This window comes from Notamacropus eugenii, chromosome 2 (assembly GCF_028372415.1).
Source record: "Notamacropus eugenii isolate mMacEug1 chromosome 2, mMacEug1.pri_v2, whole genome shotgun sequence".
Classification (NCBI taxonomy): Eukaryota; Metazoa; Chordata; class Mammalia; order Diprotodontia; family Macropodidae; genus Notamacropus; species Notamacropus eugenii.
This window is the reverse complement of record NC_092873.1, coordinates 437,159,011-437,178,297: the sequence shown is the minus strand read 5'-3', so window position 1 is coordinate 437,178,297 and position 19,287 is coordinate 437,159,011. Positions and strand designations below refer to the sequence as shown.

Sequence of the window (19,287 nt, the reverse complement as noted above, 5' to 3'; positions counted from 1 at the left end):
ATGAACCAATATCTGAGTACATAAGATTAACCTCAGTAAAATCTCATTCTGAGGCACTTTTTGATAATACCAATATGAGAATCAAACTAGTATCTCATTGGTCAACACATTTCAAAAAGTTCTGTCAGTCTTCTGTGTAGAAGTGAGGTACTTGCTAGGTGCTGAGAGGAATACAAAAGTGAATAAGATGGGGTTTGCTGTAGTCTGGGATAGTAAAGACATGAAGATAAGTAACTGCAATGTATGCTAAATTTCATAAGAGATGTACAAAGAAAGTGTTTCATTGCTTAGAAGAGAGATCCCATCAGGTTGAGGGGGCTCAGGGAAGGTGTCTGGAGATGTATCAAAATTGTTCATCAATCTGTAGACATTCATTAAGTGCCTACTCTACCTCAGATAATATACTAATGATGGGGTTACAAAAAGGGGCAAATACTAGTCTTTGCCCTTGAGTTCACAGTCTAATGAAGAGATAATAAGCAAACAAATGTGTATTAACAAGTTATATATAGAATAAATAGGAAATAATTAAAAGAGGGAAGGTTCTAGAATTAAGAGGGTTTGGGAAAGACTTCCTGTAAGGAGATGGGATTTAAGTTGGGATTTAAAGAAAGCCAGGGAAGCTAGGAGATGGAGATGAGGAAGGAGAACATTCCAGGCATGCAGGATAGCCGGAAAAAAAGCCTTAGAGCCAGAGATGGTGTGTCTTCTTCATGGAATGTTGAAGAGCACTTTTGGAGAGTAAGGCGTAAGAACAGCTAGGTGGGCAAAATGGGTAGAGAGCCTGTCCTGAGTTAGGAGACTCATCTTCAAGAGTTCATATCAACCCACAACCTTGTCTGTCTCAGTTTCTTCATTTGTAAAATGAGCTCGCGAAAGGATTGACAGTCACTTCAGTATCTTTGCCAAGAAAACCCTAAATGAAAATGCCAAATAGAGGATTTTGTAGCGAACCACTGGAGTTTGATGGGATCTATGTTTTAGGAAAATCACTTTAGTGGATGAATGGAGGATGGATTGGAGGGCGGAAGAGACCTGAGGTAGGGAGCCACTAGCAGGTTACTGCACTAGTCCAAGTATGAAGCAATGAGGGCCAGCACTAGAGAGGTGCCAGTGGCAGAGGAGAGATGTTGCAAAGGTGAAATCGACACGCCTCAGCCCCAGCTTGGATTTGCGGCGTGAGAGACGCTGAGGAATCCCGGCTGACTCCCAGGTTGCGAGCCTCAGGCACTGGGAGCTCAGGGCTGCTTTCCGGTAATAAGGAAGCTTAACAGCAGCATTCAGGGGAAAGAATACTGGATTTTTATTTGGAAGAGCCATTGTGGCCTTAGGCAAGTTACTTCCTTTCCCGTTATGTTTTCTTGTCTGTAAAATAATGAGGCTAAATTAGACGCTCTCGACTAGCTCAAAATCCTATCATCGAGCGACGCGTGGCATCTGAGCTGAGCCTTTTGAAGGTGGCCCTAACCATTTCCACAGGTGGAAACGGGGGTGGTTGGGGATGAGCCAATAGGAGCTCAGGAGCAGGTTTTAACACCTGGGTGATCCGGCTTGGGGAGATCTGGGGGAGGAAAGATTGTAAAGGAAGCCGGGCGCTCGACAGGCTGGACGGGCTCCCTCGGTGCGGTGAAAGGGCCCTGGGCTGGAGTCCTTAGCCCTTAGTGGCTTTGAATCGATGCCCGGCCACGTGGCCTTAAGGACTCCAGGGGCCTCTAATCCAAACCACCTCCCTCCCCCTGGGAAGCTACTGCAGGAAGGGCAGGACTGTACGTAGCCCTTCGGCTGTTCGGCCTCTCGACAGTGGCCGCCGCTGTCAACGGAGCGCTTTCCGCGTTTTAAAGCGCTTTATGTACCCTGGTTGGGGGTTGGGCAGTCCCCAGTCCTCGGGAGAAACGTGTTACTAGGTAGGAAACAGGTTTAGGGAGGGAGGCCGCGGGCCCCTCAGTCTGGACCGCTCCGGGCTTCCGTTTCCTTATCTGTAGAAGGGCCGTAATAATGCTGCCCGCCCGGGGGTTGTGAGGGAAGCGCCCGGTAAGCGGTGCCGCGCTACGTGAAGGTCGGCTCTTACTTTACGGCCCTTGCACCCGAGGCGAGCATCCTCGAGGCCGGCGCGCCGGGAAGCTCTCTAGCGGGCTGCTATGGATGCCGGCGCCTCTGGGCGGAAGGACAAGAGTGCGCAAGCCGTCTGGGACGCCGCAGGCCCCGGAGGCGCGGTCCGAACGGCGGGCACAAGCCACGCCCCGAAGTGGGGGAAGCTCCGTCCCCCTCCTTCTCTTGGTCTCGCCCGTTCGCCGGCGATGACGTCACCGTCCTCGGACCCAGCCGGGATTGGTTCGGTGATAGGGGCGCCGGCGGCGAACGCGACGGGACGTGGAGCGACGCAGGACTGGGGCCGGAGGTCTCGCGAGAACTGCGGGCCCTGGGTGTGGGATGGACGCGGAGCCGGGAGGAACTGGTTCGCTGCTCCCCGGGCCTTCCTGCCGGCCCGAGACATGGCCCGGGGCCCCGGCCCGCTAGGCCGTGGCTGTCCCCGCCCCGAGTCCGCCGCCATGCCCAAGAGAGGGAAACGACTCAAGTTCCGGGCCCACGACGCCTGCTCCGGTCGAGGTGAGAGCGAGGGCTTGGGGAGGGGACGTCAGGGAGGCGGGGAGGCTGCGGGGAAGGGGCGAGCCGCACCGGAAGGACGGAGGCTGGAGAGACCCCTGCCGGGAGGGGCGCAGTGTTGAGAGCCTGTCCTGTTTTTCAGTGACTGTGGCAGATTACGCCAACTCGGATCCGGCAGTCGTGAAGTCTGGACGAGTCAAAAAAGCTGTTGCCAATGCTATCCAGCAGGAAGGTAGGCTTGGGCGAGCCCCGTGTGTCCTTTCGGCGGCCCCGCGTCTGCTCCCCTGGGAGTGCTCTCCTAAAGGATCCTGCCCCAAGTGCTTTCTTGGGGAACGAAGAGCGAGGGGAGTAGCCAGAAGCAGCATTTTGCGGAGGAGGGCTTATCTCCTCCACTGATTTATGGCCGCTTTCTGTTTGATTGCTTTTTTTCGTTTTCTCCCTCAGTCTTGGTTTATTTGTCCTCCAGTCTATGCCCATTGCTCTCTGGTTATTTTCTCTTATTACATGTTTTTTCCTGAGTTTTCTGTTCTCACTTGCCTTTGTTTTTTTGTTCTTTAATTCCTGGAACTCCTCTAATAGGGCAGTCTTTTTCATTTTGAAGATATGCTGCATTCTGGGTGCTGTATACCCAGGGTTCCAAAAGCCTTTAAACTTGAACAGCTTAAAACTGCACACCTTGTATAATAACGAAGGGGTATAGACCTGTGATTTCGCTGGTATAGGGAGCTCCACAAGGAGGAAACTCCTTATACCAATATAGGTTTGCATCTTCTCTGTGATTTATGATATTAGAGAAGTTGCCCTAAGGGCTGAGAACTTCAGTAAGTCCCTTTTTTACCTCGAGTCACAATTCAGTATGTGTTAGAGGTGGAAGTTGAATCCAGCTCTTACTGGCTGGCAGGTTCTCTGTGCTCTCTTACATTTCTTCTCCCCTGGGTAGATGTGGTGAACCATGTGAGAATTTGTCATGGTGTTCACTCATTTTTCAGTTGGGTCTGACTCTGTGACTTCATTTGGAGTTTCTAGGCGGAGATACTGGAGTGGTTTGGTATTTTCTTCTCCAGCTAATTTAACAGATGCAGAAAATGAGGCAACTTGCCCCCAGGGTCACCCAGCTAGTAAGTGTCTGAGGCCAGATTTGAACTCAGAAAGATAAGTCTTCCTGTCTCCAGGCCAGGCACTTCATCACCCAGATGCTCTGGAATTTGTCATCCATCTTACCAAATTAATTAAATCATGGGGTAGCATGAAAATAGTATTTTGTCTTTTGGAGAAATTCAAATTCAACACACTATTAAGCACCTTTATATAATGAGTTTAGGCACTGTGCTAGGTGCTGCAGATGTAGGAACAGAAATGAATCAGTCCTAGCCCTTAATGCATATGCATTTTACTGAGAATTACAGAGATACATTACCTAAATACAGGGCAGTTTAAAAAAGGGAAAAAGAGAGAGCAAGTAACTCTTTAGGAAAGATAGATCATTAATGGGATTGATCAGGATAAACTTCATGGAAGAAACTGAGCCTTGAAAAGGTTCTAACCAGTAAATGTGATGGAAGATGAGGCTGGATTGCTCAAATGCTTCAGAGTTGAGGGATAGAATTTTGAGTTCTGGGAACAGCTTTGGGTCTAGAGGCTATTGAGTACAGTGTGTGAAGGAGGTAACGTATGATAAGGCTAGAAAAGGTAAATTGGAGAGATTTAAGTGCCAGGCTAAGGAGCTTGTCATATATTGAGCAATAGGGGGAGCTTTTGAGAAGGGAAATGAATGGTGAGTTTGTGTCTTGGTAGTAGCAATAGTCATGGCAGCTGGCATTTATAGAGCACTTTAAAGTTTGCAAAGTACTTTAAAATATTATCAGATTTTATTCTGATAACAACCGTAGGATGAAGGTACTGCTGAGGCAGACAGATCACAGTTAGTAAATGTGACTTGAATTCAGGTTTTCTTGACACTTGGTCCAGGACTTTATCCACTGAGTAAGGAAATGATTTTGACAGCTCTGTAGAGTGATTGGGAAAGGCAAGTGACTGAAAGAAATATGATTAATTTGGAGGCAATTGAAATGGGGTGGGCAAGGCCTGAAGGTGATGGCCTTGTGAGTTAAGTTGTGGAGGCAGAAGTGATGGGGTTTGACAAATGATTGATAGAAGGATGATGAAGAGTAAGGAAAGATCAAGGAACTCCTCTCTAAGCGTTTTGGAAGGTTTGGGGGTGGTGTGAAACTGAGTTTAGTTTAGGACTTTTTGAGCTAGAGATGTCATTTGGGGCATCCAGGTCGATAGCTGTCCTGCTGGACACGAGCAATCAGAGATGCATGAGTGGAATTTAGGAAAGAAATTAGGTATGGGAAGAATCTTTGAACCCACTGGAGTGGGAGAGGGAGAAAGGCCTCCTGGGGATAAGGGAGGGAGAGAACAGTATTGTAGAAGTATCAGGAATAAGAACTAGTATCAGAGGAAATGGAAAGGAAGATAAAGATAAGATTTGAGAAAAAGACATGAGATTTAGCATTTAAGAGAATAATTTCTTTTGAGTAGTGGGGTCAGAGGCCAAATTATAAGAAGTGGAGGAAAGAAGGAGTTTAGGAAGTAAAGAGGTTGGTTTCTAGACTATTATTCCTATGAATCTGTGAGTTAATGATAGGAGCAGTATAAGCAAATGACTTCAGGGCATAAGTGAAGATTTCATAAAGAATATATAAGACCTGAGCGTGTTCCCATGTACTGGGAAATGCTGGTATTGTATGCTATGCTAGTAATGTATAGTATAGAATGCTAAGGTTGAAGACAGAAGAAATTTCAGAGGGTAATATCAATGGTATAAGTCTCAGTCTTGTCAAAGAAGAGGGCCACCTTTTCAAGTTTGTTTCAAGTTGGGACTTTTCAAGAAACTGCTCATTGTTTTACGGATTAAAAAATATTTCTGGAGAAAATGTTACCTAGTTTTCTGGAGTTAAATTGCCAAGTTTAAGAGATAACTCAGAAGTACAGCCATTCTTTTCTGCATCAGATTGGCTCATGCTGCTGAGTCTTTTTCTTTTACTTTTTAAAAAGAGTTGTTACTTTGTTAGTATATGATTTTTATCCATTGACCCTGTCTGTTATTTCTTGTTGCCTTTTCGATAGTCATAGTCAATGTGCTGTTAAAGTTGTATTGTATGTTTTCTGCATATTACTTATTCTTGTCATTGATTGCATTATAATATTCCATACACAGTTCAGCCATTTTACTCCTTTTGGACATTTAAGGTTTTTTCCACTTTTTTGGTGTTACAAATGACAACACTAAATATGGATTTTTGATTTGCTTGACAGTGCTCTGAAAGTATATTCTTAATAATGGGATTATTTAGTATATTGTTAGAGTGCTCTCTAAAAATGATTCTCTTAATTTTCAGTGCCATGCTCTAGGTGTGTTCTGTTAGGTTATGGCAGCCTGACCGGCTAGTTTTGTGCTCTTGGGTGGGATTTTACTTCATCTTGCTCTTCTGTCTCCTAGTGAAATCTTTGTGTGGCTTGGAAGCCTCCCAGGTCCCCACAGAAGAAGTTTTCTCTGGGGCTGGGGAGCCCTGTGACAGCAGTGATGAGATGGATGCCCAGGAGGAGAGCATCCGTGAGCAGACTGTCTCCAGAAAAAAGAAAAGCAAAAGGCACAAAGGTAAGGGGCGTGTTTGCATGGTCCTGAGCATTTCTTTCTATAATGACACATGGTAACTATGTTATAGCAGTTTTAGGGAAAGTACCAGAGGAAGCGTCCAGAATCCAAACATTGAGGAAACTATGTAGGTACCTATGTGAGTAGAGATGTAAACCACTTTTTCTTGTTATGTTTAACTTATTCCAGACATGGAAGCTGATGTGTGACTATTGGAGCAGTCATAGGCAAAAAATGTACGTAATAGTTCTGGAACATAACTCTGCTGGCTATCCAGAGTGTAAGGCAGGAGAGATGTACCAAAAACTTGCCTTCCTCAAATATGTGTATGTCAGTATATCAGGTGCCTATGATTTAGCTGATTTGTGAATGCCTTCCCCTGATAAAGACTCTAAATGTAGTTTGAGAGAGTTGCCTGAGGCTCAGAGCAGCTAGGTGATTTGCTCATGGTCATATACCTAGTAAATGTCAGAGGTGGGTGTCAGGGGTGCCAGGTCTTCCTGATCGCCAATGTTTTTTTTATTATTTGCCACTCCAAAAATTGTGTATAGTAACTGATTTTCTTAGATAAAATTATAGGTGTTTAATACAATATTACGTGCTTGCTGTGTGATTAATAGGTCCTATAGGTGAGTAGAAATATGACAGTTCTTTTCCTCAAGAAGCTTACAATTTAAAGCTATACTTAAATAAAACAATTAGAGAACAATTCAAGATAGTGTAGAATAAAATGCTAAATTGAATGTAAGTAGAAGATATTATGAGAGATTTAATTTTTTTCATACACCTTGGAGAAATCCTTGTCCAACTGCTTTGATTCTGCCAAAAAAGACGATGAACCTAGACAGTATTGGGCACCAGGGCTTCTGAAGTAGTGTTGAAATCCCCTAAGGAATGTCCACATGTTTTGTGATTGCCTCCAATCACTTGGACTCTCATTCCATCTCTCAGTGCCACACTTACAGTTTGTGTACATACATTCAGTTAATGTTTCTCTCTAGGTAAGTCCATTTGCATTCAGTTGTTGTACTTTTCCATCTAACAGCATTCAGATGTTAGAATGTCATACAGATCTACCAGTTTTTTCAAAAAAATTGGTGTTATTGGTACCCATCCCCTGACATTCAGGCATTGCAGAAAGTACTTTGTCTCTTAAGTGAGAATGTTCGTTAGCCCCTTGCCATGTGAAAGTCAATATACTTATATGGGGAAAAGTATCTGATCTAATTCTCCTTTCTTTCATGAAGACATGAGAATTTAATGTGCTAACATTAGTTCTGAACAGTGGTGATGCTAGGAAGTGTAAACTTGGAATAGTGACTTCTGGGATTAGGAGGTAGCATAGAGTGGTGGCCCTGGAAGGAAGCAGAGTTTTGTGTGGTGACTGAAGGTTAAGGGTATAGGGGCTTAGAAATTAGGGAAAAGAAGATGCTCTTAGAGAAATTGAGAGGAAATAAGATAATGATGAAAGTTGGAGAACTTCATGAAGTAGTCAGTTAGAAAAATTTTTCAGGTGGAGCAAATGAGAAAAGGTTAGGGGAATAGCCAAGTAAAGCTAGGAACAGCTCACTAGAATTGACTTTGGGGTTGCATACTTGGAAAGGAGTTTTGAGGGATATTCTTAGAACGAAAATGAAGTTCAGAGAAATTGCCAGATCTGATAAAGTAATTTTAAGGAGAGGAATTTTTCCCAACAACATTAAATCAGTAAGCCAGGCATTGTGCTAAGCACAGAGGATGCAAAGAAATGCAAAAAACAGTCCCTGCCCTTGAGTAGCTTAGTCTAATGGTAGAGATAACATGAAAACAAGGAGGCAATGAGCGAGATAATATTTTATTAGCAGGGCCATGCTCCCTGTCAGTAAATATCCATGGCTTGCCTCCATTAATGTCAAAGACCCTGAGCAGGAGCACAGTTACTTTGGGGTTCTCAGGGAATGTAGAACAAAGAACAGAGCAGGGTAGATGACGTCAGGGAATTAAAGGGGCACCATGGTTGGTTACAGAGTCAGGGAATATCATGGTACATTGGAAGTTTAATAATGAGGGCTAGCAATGACCATCCTTCTCTCATGAGACTAAGAAGTTCTTATTGTCTTGAGTGCAGGTGTGAGAATAGTGGCCTAGACTTTTGCACAGCAAACCAGACATCCTTGAAGAATGGCTTGGTGTGGGATAAAGATCAGGTCCAAACTCCCTTGCTTTCTCACACATTCTTCAAGGACATTTAAAATTCCTTGAGGCAGGAGAGCTGGATTTTTAAACTTAATGTATTACAAGCTGGCTGAATTCTAAACTAAGTTCAGCAACAAAGAACATGACTTAAGTAGTTGCAGGACAAAATGAGTCACTTATAAATAGGATCAATAAGAAAATGATACAGGCTCAATTTTAATCTTCTCAAGATATATATACATATACACATATAACACAGGGAAATCATTAGAATTAAAGGGGGTTGGGATAGACTTCCTTTACAAAATAGGATTTTAACTGGGATTTGGAGGAAACCAAGATGCAGAGGAATATTCCAGGCATGTGGGGCGACCACTGACAATTCCTAGAATTGCGAGATAGTATGTCTTGTTTGAGGCCAGTTGTCACTGAATCATAAGAGTATGTGTAGGGTTGGGAGGTGTTATAAGGTGTGAAAAAGGTGTGAAAAGTTAGGGTGGGAGGCAGGTTACGAAGGGCTTTGAATGCCAAACAGCAAATTTTATATATGATCCTGGAGGTAATAGGGAACCACTGGAGTTGATTGTGTTGGAGGGGTATAGATGAGGAAACTCAAGTTAGAGTAAGATCATAGCTCTTGGGATCCCACAGGATACCTCACCTAACTTCATTTTATAGATGAGGAGACTGAGTCACTCAAGTTCACAAAGGTGCTGTCAGAGGTATCATTTGAACCCAGGCTTCCTGACTCTAGAGCCGGTTTAGAGTCAGTCCATCTCCTAGAATCTTAGTTCCTTGAGGGGGAACTGTTTCTTTAAACTTTGTGTCTTTTAGCACTTTGCCTCGTACAGTGTAAAATTTTAATAATTATGTTATAGAGGAGAGACAGGAGGACCTCGATGCAGATCCAACTTCTCACATTAGTTTTGTGACCCTCGGCAAAGTTGCTAAACCTCCCTGAGGTTTAGTTTCTTTTTCTGTAAAATGGAAATAATAGTAGCACTTACTTTCTATAAGGTTGTTGTGACCATTATATAGATGCTTTGTAAAACATAAAATACCATATTATAGTAAGTTTTGTTACAGTTGCTTTGGGACTGTGATTTCATTGGTTCTTCCTAGCGAGAAACCTGCCTCTAGGAAACATCAGCAGCTGTTCTGTAATTTATAATCTCAGAGTTACTTGCTTGAGGTACTAACGAGACACTTTGTAAATGTAGAGGTATAGACAGAACAGACACAGGTCATTTAGGTGGGGGAGGTAGCCTTCAAGACTGATAACTAGGAGAATTAGGAAGACTTCTTAAAGTATAGCTTGTGCTGATCCTAGAAGGAACCTTAGGTGGCTTCTAAGAATTAGAATTGAGGAAAGTATGTGTTCCAGGCAGGAGAGATGTTTTTTTACAAAGGTGTGGAGAACAGAGATGAAGTGAGTAATGTGTGTGAAGAACAGTAAGAAGGTGAGTGTGGATAGTAATGTGCTGAAGTGGGGAATGATGTGGAATAAAGCTAGGAGGTAGGTTAGCACTAGTCTGCAGAAGAGCTTTGAAATGCCAAACAGGTTTAAATTTGTTCTTGGAGGTAATAGAGGGTCCTATCCATCACAGGAAAATACTGAGCTCTAAAAGGCAGAAAATAGTTAGAAAGCCTCCTATGTCGGTTTCAGAAGGAAAAAGGCTGAGATTCTGATTCTATTTTATTCTATTTCAGAAGACCCTGAGGGGGCTGTTGGAGAAGAGTATCCCATGGATATTTGGCTTTTATTGGCCTCCTACATTCGTCCTGAGGACATAGTGAAATTTTCCCTGATTTGTAAGGACGCCTGGACCGTCACTTGCACTGCCGCCTTTTGGACCAGATTGTATCGAAGGTGCGACTGAAGTGAGCTTAATATGCTATTTGTATAGCTGACTTCAGTGTTTCCTGTGGCTTGGAACTGCTCCCTGAATGAGGTCCTGGTGCTTGATCCTATGCTGTATGCATTTTCCTGCCTTCTGGATGCTTTTCTAATTTATATTTACAATTTCTAACTCTCACCTGTTATCTTTTCTGTGACTTTTCACTTCTGCAGCTTCTTCCAGCAGAGTGATGTCCTTGGTTCCCTCAAAAGACCTTTCTGTAGTCTTCCAAGTGGGGCATTTCCTAGTCAAACTTGTTAAGTTCTGGAGACACCTTTTTTCTCATACTCTGAAGCTGATTTGTTGAATTAGTGGTGCCTCTTAAATTGAGGTTTTATAATGCCGTCTTTTTGCTTGTGTTGCTGTATCTGTATCAGTAGTAGTTGTGAACTGCCAAGGAGAGAACAGCTTGTGTATTTAATCAGAATCCCAGCTCTGATTACTGGGAAAATGGGTGCAATAGAGAAAGTGAAGGTGAGGATGCAGTGGGGATAGAAAGGTCTGCAGACCCTACTGGAGAAGGCAATTTCCCAGGAGATAGACAGCTAGAGGAAGATGATGGTTCTCCCTTCACTCTTCTTGTTTGTTCACTTTTGTTTCTAGTGAAGAACTTAAGCTCATTGTAAGAAAGGGACCTGTAACAATTCAGATTTTTGTTATACCATGGTCCTTCTGGCTCTTGTGTCCTACTTTACTTGGACTCATCTTCTCTTGATGTTACTACAAGTTTAAAGGAAATCTTCTAAGTGTTTGCAATTCTAGTATTGAAGAGGGTGCCAAGAGTAGTAACAAGGAGGATTTAAAAGTGTGTAGTAGATGGAAATCTGGAGATTATATGTTCATCTGTATTTTGTATGGGAATAAGCAGAATGGTTGAGAGGTAGAGGAAGTGGTGGCTCTTGGGTATGAACATTGTGGGTTGGCTTAATGGGGTAGTATAGCCAAGTTCTGGCTCATCTGGTTTCAGCCGTGTAGTGGTCCTGGTCTGGCATGCTGTTGTGGGATCGTTCACATGTTGGTATGGGTAACGTGTCCTGTTACAGGCACTACACGCTGGACGCCTACCTGCCCCTCCGCTTGCGGCCGGAGTCTATGGAGAAGCTGCGCTGTCTCCGGGCATGTGTGATCCGGTCTCTGTACCATATGTATGAGCCATTTGCTGCTCGAATCTCCAAGAATCCGGCCATTCCAGAGACCACTCCCAGCACTTTAAAGAATTCCAAAGTAAGTAAGAGGGAAATGGGGAGCTTTTTGATGGGGTTTGGGACTGATGGTCTCATGTGCCTTTGGGGGCACATTATATACTAAGTTTCCATTAAAATTCCTGTCCTCAGCCAGAGTTCTGGAGGGGGAGGGAGCAAGGTTGTGGCCTACTAGGGGACCAGCACTGGCTGTTTTAGTTTAGAAGTATCAGTCTTCTGAAATATTTCTTTTGTTGGAATGGCTTTTTGCAGCCTTCACTGTTAAGGCCATTTTGTGCTTTTAATGGAGTTCCCTCTTTTCTTTGTATCAGTTTATTTGCATTGTGTTGAATATTGGGACACTCTAGGTGGTGGTTTTGTTGGGTTTGGGCTAGGAAGGGGACAACACAGTTTATTTTACAAGTGAGAATGGAAGGAATTGATGTCTTTATGTGGATAAACACATTTTTAGACAGGAATAAAAAGTGTTTTTTATCACTTTAGCACACATGAAAAGGGTAAGCTTTTTGTGGCTCTGAGATCTAGGTTGTCTTTTTTTCATTCTATCTGTGTCAAACACCCTGGATTTTTTATTGTTTGAAACCTCTTGTCTTCAAGAAGTTGGCCAGTTATTTTACTTTTATGCCCTATATGTCTAGTCAGGTATCTGTATCTGAATGGACATAGGTCTCTCGGTAACAAATTCTTTCTCTTCTTTCCTCTTGTCATCTTGAAATCTCCCTATGGTGACATTACTTCTATCCAGGCAGTTTGACATCTCTGATCCTTTGGGGAATTAATCTCTTAGGTTGTTCCCTAGTTAGCAGATACTTACCTGCTCTCTAGGTACATATTTCTTGAGTTTTCAAATCCTTGAAGGCAGGAGTCATACATATCTCAATTATCTTTATATCTCTCCTAGTGCTTAACACAGTGCTCTGTACATAGTAGGCAGTCAGTAGATGTTGACTTGAATTGAATTGCAGGTCACTTTGATTACTCTGCCCCTGATCCTACAACCTAATATTCTTCCAAGCCTTCTCAAATCTGTTATACTGATGCTTTCATTAACACGAAAGTTATGCAGTCTTTCATTATACAACCCTTCATTTCAGATCTTGGGTGACTGCGTAGCTTTCCATATATGTATATAGATTACAAGTGTACTGTTGGTTTGGCATTATATGCATTATATACTGTAGTAGTTAGGAGTTCCCTTTCTTCCCTTTGTCAATTGAAACTTGAGAGTCAGGATTATATGTGAGGACTATATTAGCACAGCCCTCTCAGCTTAGCATCATGTTACCTGGTGATTCAGGGCAGGAGCAGAATGCATGGCGAATAGAATTCTCACTCAGCAGCTGCCTATGCTTCTAATGTGGATGGATGGTGTGTCTGTTGTAGTGTTTACATAGTAAGCTTCCCAGTTGTTTGCCATGGAATTAGACTGGTGGTGGTGGACATGGGACTCATCCTATAAATTTACAACCCTAGTTTTGTTGATTAAAGGGAATAGAGTGACATTGGGCGAACTCCTAGAGACACATCCTAGCGGCTCCAGTGCAGAATGCAAATGCTATGGCTAAGTTGATCATTTTTAAATGCCCATCTCCTCCTATTTGTACTGCTGCTTGTTAAATTGGAGTAAATGAAATATAAAAAGCCGGAGTGGAATGACAGTGAGGGTTTTACCCAAACCCGGGCAGTGGGCAGTCAGCTCAGGCCGCCATGGCTTCTTCTATGCCTTCATGTTAGATTTTTCTGATCTGGAAGAGGGTTTGGGAACCGGAGTGGCAGGTGACCCACGCATGGCCTTGCCAGTTATGGACCCACAGTCGCATGGCATTCAGGGAGCTGCTGGCATGCCTGTAGGAGAACTGTCCCCTGGTCCTCGACTCCAGCTTTTCGTATTTGATTCTCCCCTCTCTCTCTTTTCAATAGCATAGCTTGTGTGGGACACTGGAGCCGTTGTGATGGCAGCAGAAGTATTTGCCCCCTAAAGCCAAGCCCATTATTTTTGATGGAACAGCAGGACGTACAGGGCATGTCTGAAGGGCAGGACAGCCAGCACGGCGGACGACCCACCCCCTACCCCCTGGGAGGTACTTCACTTCTTGTGCTTAACCCTAGCTGTAGCTTGGCTGCCACCAAGGGGCTGCTTATTAACAACTAGTGCAGCCTGACTGCGGTTTTCAGATGGGCCCTCTGCTCTGAGGACCTCTTGAGCTGCTTCCCTTTATCACAGGGGTGGGATTTTCTCTGTCCAGCTTTTACAGCCTTGCTGGCACCTTGCCTGGTGGCTGCTGGCTATCCTTTGGTTTCAGCAAGGAGATGTGGCCTACTGAATCAGAGTGAATGCACCAGTCTCTGTAGCCCACATATCTGTATTTTAAAGATGAGAGCAGCAGGGGTTGACCTTGACAGATTCTAAAGTTAACACTGTTAGTCCCTCTTCTTGGTACTTGGCAGCCCTGGGATTGTCTAGTTTTATGTGGAAAATAGAGATGAGCTGGGCAGCTCTCACTCAGCACCTTGCAGTGCCACTGTAGATAACGCACTGTAGGTGGTACCAGATCTGTCAAGCAGGGAGGCTGCTGTTGCTGATTTTGTTTCACTTTATAGTCTCTTGTGATGTTTTTTTTTTTTATTTCCTTATAACAGTGTCTGCTTTTCTGGTACAGAAAGATTGTTGGGAACCGACAAGAACCAATGTGGGAATTTAACTTCAAGTTCAAAAAACAGGTATGAGCTCTTCTGATAACTCATTTGGGTTTGGTTAGCAGTGGCCCTGCTCAGTGTTTCTGGAGGGATGTGTGATTGGAGGTAGTGGGGGTAGGATTTTAGTGAAGCCTAAAAGCCTAGAGCAGGACTTGAGGTTTTGTCATACTGGGGGATTTCCTATTAGTTGACATCTTCCTTTCCTTAAAAGACTGAAAAAAGTCTTTTAAGAATTTAATTGCAACAGCCAGTCCTTTGGATGGAATAATCAGAACTCTTATGCTGGTTCTCATTCAGAATTTTCTCACTGACCATACCCTGTTTTGTCTTAACAATGTTTCTTGGTCCTTCTTCCTTTTAAAAATGTATTCTGACACTACAAATGGGTTTCCTCTTAGGAGGTGAATGACATATAGCCTAATATCCCACAATGTGTAGGGTATAGATTTTGCCAAAAAGACTCCCATACCAAATAGGAACTTTTAGATAAGGTGCCTCCCAGGGTGTATAACAGTGATATTTCTGAGGTTTTTAGATCAAGCCCCCTTTGAAAATTTGTCTGGGGACCTGAACTTTAAACTTAAACCATTACTTTCAGGTACCTCTGCTTCCATTTTGTGCTATGGGTACAGAGCATAGAAAGACTGCCTAACTGAAATTATATTTATAATGTGCTGATGTTTATATAGCACTTAAGGTTTACAAAAATTTTGCTTTACAGATAATTTCATTTTAGTCTCACAAGAATGCTGGGTGGTAGGTGCTATTGTTACCCCCATTGTACAGAGAAACAAACTGAGGCAGACAGATTAGTAACTTGCCCAGAATCACATAGCTTGCAGATGTCACAGGTTGATTTTGAACCTCCAGTCTTTCTGACTCCAGACACAGCTCTCTATTCACAGTGCTACCTAGCTGCTCTATAATATAAAAAGGAACTGATTACATTTTTTTTTTTTTGTTATTCAAATAAAGCAAATGCTTTGGTGCTCATTTGTTAGGTAATCACAGTATGTAGGGGCTTTTATGCATATGTTTTGTAGGTTCTTTGGAATTTAGAATGCTGGATAGCTGATACATTTAATTTTTGTTTCCCCACTTATCTCCTAGATTCTACTGAGTTGCTTTACAAATAAGGTTTTACCCCATTTAATATAAGACATTCTGGGGAAAAGTACTTTTGTAAAGTGAGTCACTTTTTAATTGACTTTTATATAATTTCTGGGAAAGGAGTATGTGTTTGTGTAAGTATATTTGGTTTCATTTTATTTTATTTTATTTCTAGGCCGGAATTTTGGTCTTGATTGTATAGCTGCTAAGAAATTCTTAGTCCCCTAACATCTTGTCACATGTCAGACATTGGGGAAACATGTTTGGCAAAATCATGCTAAGATGGGATATTGGGTCAGGATGGGCATCACAAATTCTTAACAAATAAGGGACAGGAGCTTAATGACTATGACAAGGCAATTTTGAGAATCTTCTACTCAAAAAAATTGTAATTTCTCCAAGGAATAGTGACCAGAGTTTGAGTATCCTCTGCTCTTCCTCTTTGTATGAAGCAGATCTCTGCATTGATAGTTGACAGAGCAGGAAGCATACACTTGTCATACATTGGTTGACCTTACTAGAGGTTCCAAGTTTACTGAATGGAAGTACAAACCCCTACCAAAGATTTGTGAGTTCTATTATTATTGCAAGTGCTAATAATCCTTTTCCTTTTAATAATTCAGAGTTTTCAAAGCCCTGTTATATTTATAGGATTGTAGATTTAAGAGAATGTAGAGGCCTGCTAGTCCAGCCTCCTCATTTTACAGATAAGGAAATGGGAGTTCAGAAATGTCAAATGGATTGCCCAAAGTCACAGAGGCAAGATATCTCAGTGAAGTTCATATTAATCTGCTTCTCATAATGGCTTTGTAAATTAAAGCTAGATATTAATCTTTCTTTTAGAGATGAATAAATTTAGGGTTAGAGAAATTATTTCCTCTTGTCCATAAGAATAGTTAATACCTGACTGGAATTGGAACTTGGATTGGTATCCTTGAACTTTTTTTAAATTGGTAATTGCATTTTATAATGTAATTGTTTTCCTTTAGATTTTATTTTATGCATTTAAAAACATGCTGAGGTTTTTTATAGGTTTCATCAGAATGCCAAAGGAGTTCATGAGATTAAAAAAAGATTTAGAATTCCTGGGCTAGAACCGGAGGTCTTTATCATCTACTATTCCATACTGATTCTTTTGTCTTGGTAGGTGGACAAATTTTGTCATAAGATGAATTAATTTAAATAAAATCTACCCTTTAAAAAAATAATTGATTTCAGATTTTAATAAATCATTTCATTATTATTGGTCATTTGCCAGAACATAGAAATAATTTGCATCATTAATAAAACTTTACACTTAAAATATTCATTACGGCAGGATTTTTCCTTTATCAGCTCTGGTTAGCAGTTTGTTGAGATATGAGTTTATTCAACTAAAATAAGGCTTTGGTAGTGTGTGTGTGTGTGTGTGTGTGTGTGTTACAGACACATACACATGGGTGTCTTCCTTCCTTCCTTCTTTCTTTCCTTCTTTCCCTCCTTCCCCTACCACCTCTAACACTGAATCTAACTTATGAATGTAACTTTACTTTTTATAAGATTCATTGCTGTCTTTGAAGTGTTTGGTAAATTATAAAGTGCTTTGTGAACATAAGCTGCTGTTCTTGTCTTTGCTTACCTTGCAATTCTAGTCCTCTGCCACATAGAGTAAGTAACCTGGTAAAACAAAAGACAATAGGTGTCATTAGGTTAGGCATAGGTTTGTCACTGGTCGTATCCTAGAATCATTTATATTTTTCTAATCCACTGAGTTCATTTTCAGTTCTGTTTAGTCCCCCAGGTTAAAGAGTAAGTGTGTGGGAGGGCTACAGCCTCCTGTTCAGTATGAAGATGTTCACACCAACCCAGATCAGGACTGCTGCCTCCTACAAGTCACCACTCTCAATTTCATCTTTATCCCCATTGTCATGGGCATGATTTTTACCCTGGTAAGTGGATACAGGATGAGAATAATCCTGTTAACTGAATAACCCTATGTGCAGCAGGATAAGAAAGAAGGCCTGACAATGATGTGGTCTTTGGCTAAGCTTGTAGATGAGGACTCTGGAGTTCTCTTCTCATATCTCTGAGGGATTGACTGTGGCTAGGATCTGAGAAAAGAAAAAGTAATGAGAACATAAAGAGAGAAGAGACCATCCTAAGTGGTCTGGTGGTTCACTAGTTCCAAAATCAGCTACCCCTGGCTTGTGGGCAGATGGACTTTTGGATGGGGTAATAAGTTGAAATCCCACTCTCCTGTCTGAATGTTGAGTCTTCAATGATCCATGAACATTGAAGGCGGCCCTATTTGTTTGAGAAATAATAAAGTCTTAGACATAAGACAGACCTCGGGGCATATGGAAGACATCTCTAACCTAGGATGCAAGTTGACACCCCTTGTGCAAAGTTTAGACTGTTTTGAGTCAGTTTACCACGAAGTACTCCTATTTCTATACCTCTGGCACATTGGTCCCATTTCTTATAATATGTTTGGCAGCTAGAGAAGGAAAAATTATGACATTTAGTCTTTTGTGCCTTTTAGGTTTATATTCAGGGATCATTGTCTTTATTTTTAGCTTAAAGAGCTTAAACTGGGATGAGTTTATAAAATTAACCTTAAATGATTTTTCTTTATAAGACAGTTTTAGTAATTTAATTTTATAGAGCAATTGTGGTGCTTTTTTGGAGTTGAGCAGTCTCTGAATTCTCTTTAGACTATACTTTTTTGTAGAGTATAATCTGTAGCAAATCTAGCTTGCTTCATTTGAAGGATTGCTTCATGGGGCTACTCATTTTGCCTTTTCCTTTCAGTTTACCATCAACGTGAGTACTGACATGAGACACCATCGGGTGAGGCTGGTGTTCCAGGATACTCCTGTTCAAAATGGTCGGAAACTACGAAGTGAACAGGGTGTACAAGTCATTTTGGACCCCGTGCACAGTGTTCGTCTCTTTGACTGGTGGCATCCTCAGTATCCCTTTTCTTTGAGAGCTTAGTTACTGCCTCCTGTCTTTGGGGGCAGCCCTGAGCCAGTTGGATAATCCGTTAGTCATCAGAATACAACTAGGAAGGGGGCAGCTGGATTGCCTTTCCTGTTAGTAACTCACATGCTGCTCAATTTCTGGGGGCTCTTACATGGGGCTACTGAAGAATCAAGGGAGGGAAACAATGATTTGTAAACCTATTTTAATGTAAATTCTGCATTTGAAAGGAGAAACTTGGCCCTGTTCCTTGCTTTTAAAAGCCCTTTTTGGTGCTATTGAGTTTGGTGTCTTTTATTTTATTAACCCCACTGAACACAGAAAATGGATGATCTTGATTTGAGAAGAGCTCAGCTTTTTTGAATCCCCAAAACTGGAAAGCTTCTGCATTTCTTTGTGGATTTGAGTCCCATGTTGGCCCATCTGCATATAAGTGAATTTTCTTTCCTCCAGGAAATAAAACAGGTAGTAGGGTTCACAGAAATCTACTCATAATGATTTTTTGTTTTTTTTTTAATGGAGATATTTGTTATTTTAAATTTCTTCTGGCCATTTAAAAATCTCAGATGCTTCTGTACAAAGCTGGAACTTGAGATTTCCTGGGATATGTTAAAAGGTAGCAAGTTATATATATAAGATGAAAAGTAAGAATTTGAAATTTGTCTTTTGTTAGATTGTAGTGAAGTTTTAAAATGAAAAACAGGAAAGTTACTGCAGGGAAGACACTGTTACTCTTCTAGAAATAAGCAGGAGGCATTTATATCATTAAAAGAATAAAAATGATTCATCAATTCTTTGTAAAATTGGCTTCCTGGGCTAATAAATAGGAGGTCCTGATTGACTTTACCTTTACCTTTCACTCAGTGGCCTTGACAGCAGCCTGGGTGCCTCCTGAAGCCTGATCTGCTGCACCTTTGCAGATTTTTGTTTATTCCCTATAGTAGACAGGGGTGGAGTGTTTCTATAGGTGGTGATCTGA

General features: G+C 42.0%; 1 protein-coding gene across 3 annotated transcripts; it reads left to right on the top strand.

The window, feature by feature from the left end:
• Positions 1–2,357: 2,357 nt before the first annotated feature.
• TMEM183A (transmembrane protein 183A) lies at positions 2,358–18,590 on the top strand. Of its 3 annotated transcripts, none has more exons than XM_072648163.1 (8): positions 2,358–2,607; positions 2,747–2,836; positions 6,110–6,268; positions 10,154–10,310; positions 11,382–11,562; positions 14,181–14,261; positions 17,120–17,275; positions 18,138–18,590. In XM_072648163.1, exons 1-8 carry the CDS (start codon positions 2,493–2,495, stop codon positions 18,321–18,323), a joined length of 1,125 nt encoding a protein of 374 aa, XP_072504264.1. In that variant the 5' UTR covers positions 2,358–2,492; the 3' UTR covers positions 18,324–18,590. The 3 variants fall into 3 exon arrangements, with proteins under 3 accessions (XP_072504264.1, XP_072504265.1, XP_072504263.1); XM_072648162.1 differs by having other exon boundaries at positions 2,362–2,607; positions 10,151–10,310; XM_072648164.1 differs by lacking the exon at positions 11,382–11,562 and having other exon boundaries at positions 10,151–10,310; positions 14,201–14,261.
• Positions 18,591–19,287: the final 697 nt, after the last annotated feature.

Excerpts from the sequence above, each read along its gene's own strand:
- TMEM183A (XM_072648162.1), top strand. The coding sequence starts at position 2,493 with ATGGCCCGGGGCCCCGGCCCGCTAGGCCGTGGCTGTCCCCGCCCCGAG. Across the intron at positions 2,837-6,109 it reads CAATGCTATCCAGCAGGAAG|TGAAATCTTTGTGTGGCTTG; the intron begins GTAGGCTTGGGC and ends TCTGTCTCCTAG. Across the intron at positions 17,276-18,137 it reads TGGGCATGATTTTTACCCTG|TTTACCATCAACGTGAGTAC; the intron begins GTAAGTGGATAC and ends TTTTCCTTTCAG.